The sequence below is a fragment of the Hypanus sabinus genome, chromosome 1, assembly GCF_030144855.1.
Source record: "Hypanus sabinus isolate sHypSab1 chromosome 1, sHypSab1.hap1, whole genome shotgun sequence".
NCBI classification, from domain to species: domain Eukaryota; kingdom Metazoa; phylum Chordata; class Chondrichthyes; order Myliobatiformes; family Dasyatidae; genus Hypanus; species Hypanus sabinus.
Genome location: NC_082706.1, coordinates 109,098,965 through 109,108,266, shown reverse-complemented (window position 1 = coordinate 109,108,266; position 9,302 = coordinate 109,098,965). Strand labels below are relative to the sequence as shown.

Genomic DNA, 9,302 nt, shown 5'->3' with positions numbered 1-9,302 from the left:
ATAAGGTTGAAAGTATGTAGAGAAAATTTACAAGGATTTTGATTGGATTGGAGGACCTGAGTTAAAAGGAAAGATTGAATAGGTAAAACTTCTATTCCTTGGAACGTAGTAGATTGAGCGGAGATTTGATAGAGGTATACAAAATTATAAAGGACATAGTGTGAGTTCATGCAGGCTTTTTTTCACTGAGGTTGGGTCAGACTACAATTAGAGGTCATGGGTTAAGTGTGAAAGGTGAAATGTTTAAGGGGAACATGAGGGGAATCATCTTCACTCAGATGGTGCTGAGAGTGTAGAAGGAGTTGCGAGCACAAGTGGTAGATGCGATTTTGATTTTAATGATTAAGTTAAGTTTAGATAGTGATGCACCATCAATAACTCTGAGATGTGGGTTAAGGTAGGCTTTTATTGGCTGGAAGAAAGCACAAGCAGCAAGTGACCACCACACAACATCCTGGAGACTGAGGAAGGGGCTGTGCCTCCAATCGCCTTTATACCGGGGTCCGTGGGAGGAGCCACAGGAGCAGTCAGCGGGGCGGGGGGGGGCGTGTCCAGACAGGTATATGCAGTTCACCACAGATAGGTACAATGTTGGGAGGGGTGTGGAGGGCTATGGTCTGGATGCAGGTCAATGGGACTAAGCTATTTAAATGGTTCAGCATGAACTAGCTGGGCCGAAAGGTCTGTTTCTGTGCTGTAATTTTCTATGACTATATTTACCCTTCTGTAGTTGTGTATATAGCAGTTGTTTTGTATAGTATTGTGTGTACAGTAATGACTAGAGAGCAATATATAAGTGGAGTTGCATTCTATGTTGAGTTGGAGTTTATCGTTAAGCAGGGAGGAGTGTTGTGTATTTACTATTTCAGTAATATTTTTGTAATATTGTGAATATATTGTTTAATTAAACATTCTTTGTTGTTTACATCATACCTTTTGGGTTAATATGTAAACGATATACATCATCATGCCACCACACTCAGAGTAAAAATGAAGATAAATTTGCAATCCAGACTCCCTTGTTTTTCTTCCAATTAGTTTTTACGTTTTGGTGTTACAAAGAACAATGAATGCCAATGACTGAATAGATTAAAACGTGCATGCAATTCAATGTTTCATTTGGAAAGAATGCTTGGGGCCTGTGTAAAAGGGGAAATACGGAGGCAAAAGTGAGATAATGATCATTGAATATAATAGAAAGGGGAGGAAGCATTGGGGCCAACAGAGTAGTGGACCAAGGTAATACAAACAGTCCCTCAAGAAAGGGAGGTTAATTCTGGTGAAGGCATCATTTCAGGGACATCAGAGATAGCATTGGTTGTTTGTCATAGTTTAAAGGTTAAGACAAGAGAAACCCTATTTTGGTTCTGAGCAGGAAGGATATGAGGCCAGATGCAGTGAAAATGCAAGAATAGAAGGAAAAGAGATGAAGAAGCTGCTAGATATATGTCCCTACAGGAAATGAGGTGGAAAGATAGGAGGTCAATGTAACTGTGTCCATCAGCAAAGCACTGTAGTAAATAACACCCTAGATGCCAGAAACGCGGCACGAGCCTGAAATGGAGTGAGCTGACCTTTCATCAGAACTAGGGGAGTAGATTCAGAGCAGAGGTGTGCATGGAGAAGGAGATGGGTCTATGATTTTGAGTTAAACAGCAGTGGAACGGGCATCAGATAATGATTAAGCATGTTAAGGATGTGCATGTGTAAACCTCAGTGTGTATTGTGCGCTAACAAAAACTGTGAAATTTAAGTTCCTGTACGTGGACGTCAGTATTGAAGTTAATTTCAACCGACTATTTAATCCCGCGGTGCAATGTTGTTCTCTGCATTCATTTCACCCGTTCTGAATCTCAGTCCCTCTGCAGAGAAATGAGTGCAAAATCTGGGCCAACACGCTAATGCAGTAATGAAGCAGTGTTGATGGGCACCTTTAGGGGAATGTTAAACCCATGCCCCAATATAAACAATTCCATGATAATGGAGGAGGGGAAAAAAATCAGAGAATCTCTTATCTTTTAACCTGGTATTTGTCCTTCAAACAACATCACTAAAACAGATTATCTGCTAATTACCATTCACACTGATGGGAAAAAGAAAGGACAGGTTTCCCCCGAGAGAATGAATTTCATTCTCCGTCCGTGAAATGGGAGGAGAAGGGAGGCGTGTGCCGCCTGCAGATCTCCACCCCAGTCTCAGCCGCTCGCTGCCAGAGCGGAGGGATGCGAAAGAGTCGGCTGCCGTTTCTACAGCGAGAATCTGCAGAAAAATAGTGGGAGCAACAAAGACAGAGGCGAAGGGAATGAAGAATAAACTGGTGGAAAAGGGGAATGGCCTGTTTCTTTTGCAAGTAGATATTATGAAGGGTGGAATTGAAAGGGATTTTGAATAATTGGTTTCCGGCACACACAGCTGGAGCCAGACGGAGCGTTAGATGAAATCGCCTTGGACTGTCAACTTGATACACAACGCACAGCGAAAACGCGTTTTGCAGCCTCTTTTGAACACCAACATTTCAATAATCAGTCCTTCCGCAGAGGAGGACAAAGATTTCAACTGACGCAGGTAAGATGCATGAATTTACTCCATACATGAAGAAAATTCTGCCTGCTGAAAATAATTGTATGTAGGATAATTTTGGAGTGGACAGTTGCCTTTTAATTTATTGAATTAGGAAAGAATTATAATGTACCAGGACCCAGCATCTGATTTATTTGTGGGGGAAAATTCCCATCAAGAGGGGCTACCAAATTGCATTGCATCTGTGCCATTTTCTGCTGGACCCTTGGACCAATTTCGTCATCTGGGCGGTCTGGTGTCGGGGCCACAAATTGATGTTAATCCGGGAATCGTTCAGTTGCTGTCGAATGGATTTGTCTTGCCTCGTTTAAACGTCTAATGCCACCGAATAGCTGATTGCTATTATATCTTTTTAACCAGATAATGCTACTTGGCTCTCCAGCGGAGTGTAATTTGCAAATTCGCCGAGATTTGCATTTGCAATGGTTCTGTTAATTTGACGTTTTTGTTAGAATGCATTAAATCGAGAATGCAGAAATTCGCACGAATTAATCGGGCATTTTCCCCCTTCTCTTAAAGGCACCGACCCCAGTACTCGGAAGTGTTGGATCTATAATTCACAGGCGTAGGTTGAAAACGAGCCACGTAAAATGGGCACCGTGTTGTCTCTGTCCCCTAGCTCGAGGAGATCTAGTTTATTTGAGGATGGTACCGATTCCAAGTCTTTGAATCACTACCACGCCATTCAAAGTGCCAAAAACAATGGTCAGAAAGACAAGAATTTAAAACGTCACTCCATGTTTATCCCCGCCCTGACCTGGAAGCGCCTGGTGGCCTCCACCAAGAAGAGAAGCTCCAGGAAGTCCAATCCCGGCCATTACCACCACCAGAATGACGTGGTGCTCCTCAACAGCGAGAATGTGAAAAAGTCTCTTTCTTGTGCCAACCTTTCCAGCTATGAACTCCAGGTACCCACTGACCCTTTGGGCACCAAGCAACTCTCCTCCATCAAGAAGGCCTCCTCTCATAACAGTGGAGCAGGATCACCCAAACGTGTTATAGTCCAGGCATCCACCAGTGAGCTGCTGAAGTGTCTGGGGGAGTTCCTCTGCCGACGTTGCTACAGGGTGAAGCACTTGTCCTCGACAGATCCTGTTCTCTGGTTGCGCAGTGTTGACCGCTCCTTATTGCTGCAAGGTTGGCAGGACCAGGCATTTGTCACACCAGCCAATGTGGTCTTTGTCTACTTGCTTTGTAGGGATGTCATCGACGGGGACCAGGTGGCCACAGAGCATGACTTGCAAGCCACCCTCTTGACCTGCCTGTATCTCTCCTACTCCTACATGGGCAACGAGATCTCCTACCCACTGAAACCCTTTTTAGTAGAGAGTGCCAAGGATGCTTTCTGGGACCGGTGCCTTCGCATTATTAACTCCATGAGTACCAAAATGCTGCAGATCAACGCTGATCCTCACTATTTCACACAGGTCTTTGCGGATTTGAAAAACGAGGGAAATCGAGATGACTTTAGCAGGAATTCTGTTACTTTAGATCGGTGACTGATGGAGAAAACAGCTTCAATCTGAGATCTGCCAGTGGGTAATTCATTAGAGAGTTGCTGATATCTTTGAATAATTTGAGTGTTCTTCCTACTGGTTTGTGTAGGAAGCTTCTGTGATCTCGTGATGTTTGACATTGAAAATGTTAGACCTTTTTGCTTTTATCTTTGTCTGTGAAAGGGAAAATTATCTTCATTTTCCTTTTTATATCTTAAAAGAGATGAAGTACAAGGAATTAAAACGGATATCTGTGCAATGCTCTACAAACTGTTCGAATGGGGACATAATGTAAATATTTGTCTAGGTATTCTGTGAATCTGCCCTTAATGGTTTTTGGCATGCCACATCCCAGTTCTCCTAAATAAAACCAGTTATCTGAAAGAAAACATTAAAATGAATGCATATCACCAATTGAAGTTTTTTTTTACATAATCGAATAGCATTACAAGATATCCAATATAGAAAGCGCATACATAACTGGATTCACTGGAGATTTAAGAAGCTGGGGAGGGGGAGCTATATTTTGGTAATGGCAGTCTCTCTTTAAACGGCTCCATTCAGTATTTATATTTTTTAGAAAATTGGCACATCACATTTTTCTAAAAATGGTTAAAGTGGAAAGCTGCTATTTTATAGTTAGTATAATCTCTCTGTACTTAATGAGGTCATTGGCTGGTGGATATGCATCTTATTCATCCTTTATTGCCTTCAACCTTTGTGGATTTTGATTATTTTTCCTGTTTTCTCCTCTGCCCTCGTATGGATCCACATACATACACCCAAACTTTCCAAATGAAATGAATCTAGTGGAAAATAACCAGTGAAGCTGTAAGCAAGGAATCTCAGATAGACCTCCGTCTATTTTGCAACCTGAGAGGAGCAATACAGTTTCTTATCAGGTGTATACAAAGTGAAATCACATTATTATGATCACTTTACAAAATCTAGGGCATTTAACCACATGACATCCTGCTTCCAACCACCCAAAGAGCCTTATTTCCCTCCTGCCTCCACTTTATTTCAGTAACTAGATGGAGAGAAAAAGCATTTTAAATTCCCCAGGGGATTTTCTTCTGCATCACTGTAAAATGCCAGGAGGTTTAATCTTTAATGCTTGAAATGTGGGCAACCCAAAATGCTGAATCCTTCTTTGGGTGAGGAAGTTTGAGAGATGGAGATATCATCAAAATGAAAAACTGGGAGCTTGTAAATAACCCAATTGCCTGTTTTGATTATGGTGAAAAATCCCTCCTCCTATTAAAAGATCTAAGTGACGTGCTTCTGAAATATTGAGTGGTACATTCTGCTAATATTACTTGTCTAGTTTACACTAAGAAGTTGCTTGTGGGTTTTAGTATTTTGGCCCCCACTACTGGTACTGTTTTTTTTAAATTCAAAGGTAGCAGAACTCCTGTGGAATAACTCCTAAGTAGCCCAGGGTTTCTGATATTTAGCTGCTATAATACATTTGTATTTAACTGAGCCTATCAATTCTTTTCACAAATCCCATGGAAAAATAGATATCTCCAAGTCTTCATAGCTTAAATCACTACTTACGTTCTGGCTCTTGTTCAAGAGAACCCAGTATCAGCACTGAAGCAGTCTGCTTTCCTTTTCATTTGTGGTGCAAGTATAGCTAAATAAGATGGATGCATGTTAGATAGAAAAGTCTCCTCTAGTTTAAAGATAGCTGGATCATCCCTATGCTTGCTTCCAACCAGAGATTTACAGCCTTTATCTGGAGGGCTTGGGAATGGGAACTGAACATCTTAGGGAGTGCAATTAAGGTGTTCACGCATGAAAAACAAAAGGGAAACTACCTTTTGAAAGTTAATAACATCACAGGAAATCTTCTATAGCCCTTTTACCTTCCAAGAGATGTCAGTTAAGCCAATGCTGCTAATTAATTTTTGAATATCTTATGTAAATATGATGCTACTGTGAATGTGAGCATTTGTATTGGAATTTTTTATTTAAACTGTTGTCAATGTAAACTAACTTAATCAACTTTCTCAAATCTTTTGTCAGAATTTGAGAATAGATTATATTTGTCAATGTTATTTAATTCTGTATTTTCTTCTGTACTGTGAGTTAGTAATGTTGCATGAAATTTTGAATTTTGAGATCTTCCACCTTGAATGTGTTTGCTCAGATTGACTGCCAAGACATGTATTTTTGTTTTAAAACTTGCTTCTTTGCTTAAACTATTGCTTCATTTTTGAGAATTTATATTTAGAATATGTGTTCAAGATGGTGGAGCTTGTAAACCAAAAAAAAATGCATATGTCAATCTTGTTTGTTTATTTTCTGATTCCAGGTTGGCTGGAATTAAAAATTCATATGCTGAGATTCTGAAATAAAAATTGGAAGTTCAAAGTAAACCTATGCACTCCTGAATGACAATAAAGGTACCAATATCCCATGGGATATGCTGGAATTAACTTTACCAGCCTCTGTTGTTTTCCAACGCTGTGTATCTCTAGAGATGTATCATTTTGTTAATAGAGGCTGGTGGAAATCTGTGCCAAATTTATATTATCAAACTATTGCCGTATTTGTAAACCAGTTGTTTACATCAGAGGAATGACCTTTGTTTCCCAAAGCATTGAACCTTTCCCAGAGCCAATTTCATTGTTCTAATCTCCTACCAGTATCCCCCACATTTTCCTTCACTTCAACTATTTAATCAATTTGTTTTATTTATTTTTGTTTAAATTATTTTCCTTTAATTAAGTGTCCAATACAACCCTAAATATCCATTGTTCTTATCTCAATCTGTTTCAGCTGTTCATGAAGAGGTTTCTTCTGCTCAGTTCTAATCTCATTTAGTTTTATAGTTGTGGCTTCAATGTATCCTAGCTCTTCAATTATATAAGCTGTCTGCAGTTGCTTCTCTTGGGAAGGTCCAGACGTTCTCCATGTATTGAAATAAGATGATATTTATCTCTTAATAGAATGCTCCTTTATAAACTTACTTTTTTCTAGAAAGCAGGGAATTCCACAGAACAGTAATTAGTTTCCTTTCCTTGACTAATGCCAATAGCAACAGACAAGTAGCTAGTATTTACCTTTCTGCTAATTTTCTAGTTAGCTCAGTGACTTCACTGCCCTGCTAAACAATTTTTAAGCATATTGGTGAAGTGATAAGATTTCTTCCGTTATCAATGCAGGGTAATATATTGGTCTGGAGTGATCCCTAGTCTAACCCCAAAATAACATGGAATCTAAGTCAATAGAATGTAATTTTTGCTTAAAGGAAAATCTTGGAAATTTCCTTAGCACCTTTCCTGCTTTCCTGATCCAATGTCATGGTATTGTCGGAAGATCTTCATGTATCCTGTGTTGAAGTTGTAGATGTTGGTGAGACAGAAATTCCTCCTCCTCCAGCCCTGTACCTCTATTGCCTATCAACCTCCAGCTTCTCACTTCATTCCCCCTTCACCACCCACCTATCTTCCCCCTCAACTGGTTTCACTCATCACTGTCAGCTTTGCTCCTTCCCCTCCTCTACTTATTCTGGCTTCTTTGCCCTTATTTTCCAGTGGTGATGAAGGGTCACGGCCCAAAATATGGACTGTTCATTCCTCTCCATAGATGCTGCCTGACCTACTGAGTTCCTCTGGAGGATTTTATGATTGTTCCTCTGGACTTCCAGCATCTGCAGAATATCTTCTGTTAACACTTTAAGTAATGCCATTGTCTCTGTAACTAGAAACTCAAGAAATCTGTGCATGGCATATCTATGAATTTAAAGAATATTGGTGGCTAGATAATGGGTATATTAGTGCAGTCATTATGTTAGGCCAATAATTCATTGGACTACTAACCCAGGAAACTTAAGTTTACAATGTTAGCATAGATATTGAGAATTTGCATTCAGTAGAGTTTCAGATGTTTGGAAACAGCGAGGAAATCTGCAGATGCTGGAAATTCAAACAACACACACAAAATGCTGGTGGAACACAGCAGACCAGGCAATATCTATAAGGAGAAGCACTGTCGACGTTTCGGGCCGAGACCCTTTGTCAGGACTAACTGAAAGGAAAGATAATAAGAGATTTGAAAGTAGTGGGGGGAGGGGGAAATGCAAAATGATAGGAGAAGACCGGAGGGGGTGGGATGAAGCTAAGAGCTGGAAAGGTGATTGGCGAAAGTGATACAGAGCTGGAGAAGGGAAAGGATCATGGGACAGGAGGCTGAGGGAGAAAGAAAGGGTACCTGTTGTCTGCAAAATTTACTTTGAAGCTGTTGGATTCTCATGTACAAAAAAAAATGCCAATCTGAACCTAGTGATAGTTTCGATTTCACACCAAGCTGGTTGACTCAGCTGTCAGGAATGCCAACTAATTGTATAAAATTGCTCAGGGTTGCCCAATTTGGGTAACCTTTTACTAGTATTGATTTCTGTGATCTTAGCAAAGGCAGCATTTCTTGCCCTTCCCTGATTACTCTTGAGAAGGTGGTAATATGCCCCCCACTTTGTACTGCCGGAGTCCAAGGACGATGCACTCGCTGTGCCTTTGAGTAATGAGTTCCAGGATTGAGACTCAGCAATACTGAACATACTGGCCATACAAGCTGTTATGTAATACAATTGTTTTTAATATGACCAAGTTTAATACATCCTGGACTTCAGACTGGGAACAATGAAGGCCTCCTTGCAAATTACCAATAGCAACTTGAATGAGCCAATTTAAGTAATCAGCTTGCAAAAGGTACATTAAGCATGGTACAGATGTGAAATGTTACAAGGGCTGTGACAGATTGTATCTCTATATGCGCACTCATCCCATTCCTGTGCAATCCTGAGAGCTGCTGTGCAGATAACAGTGGAGGTGAAATGTAGAGTGCATAACTTTATGGTTCAGCGATGAAGTTTGTTGATTCATTCTAGCCTCCCTGGTAAAAGTGTATTTTTTTTAGGGAAGCAGCAGGGTAACAGGCTTTCCAGCCCAAGAGCCCACGCTGTCCAATCCCACCCATGTGACCAATTAACCTACTAACTGGTACATTTTCGGAATGTGGGAAGAAACCCGCACAGTCAGAGGGGAAGTACAAACTCCTTGCAGGCAGCGGTAAGAATTGAACCTGGGTCGCTGGAGCTGTAATAGAGTCGCCTTAACTGTTATGTTACAATGCTACCACCTTCCCTCCCACCACGCAAGTTAAGTTCAGGTAAGAAATGTTCCTAGTTTTTCTTAACTGGATTGGAAACCCCCTACT

General features: G+C 40.6%; 1 protein-coding gene across 1 annotated transcript; it reads left to right on the top strand.

Moving 5' to 3' along the window:
- The first annotated feature begins 3,170 nt into the window (after positions 1–3,170).
- Positions 3,171–4,079, top strand: LOC132378033 (cyclin-dependent kinase 5 activator 1-like). Its single transcript, XM_059944698.1, has one exon. The coding sequence runs from the start codon at positions 3,171–3,173 to the stop codon at positions 4,077–4,079; it is 909 nt and encodes a 302-aa protein (XP_059800681.1).
- Positions 4,080–9,302: the final 5,223 nt, after the last annotated feature.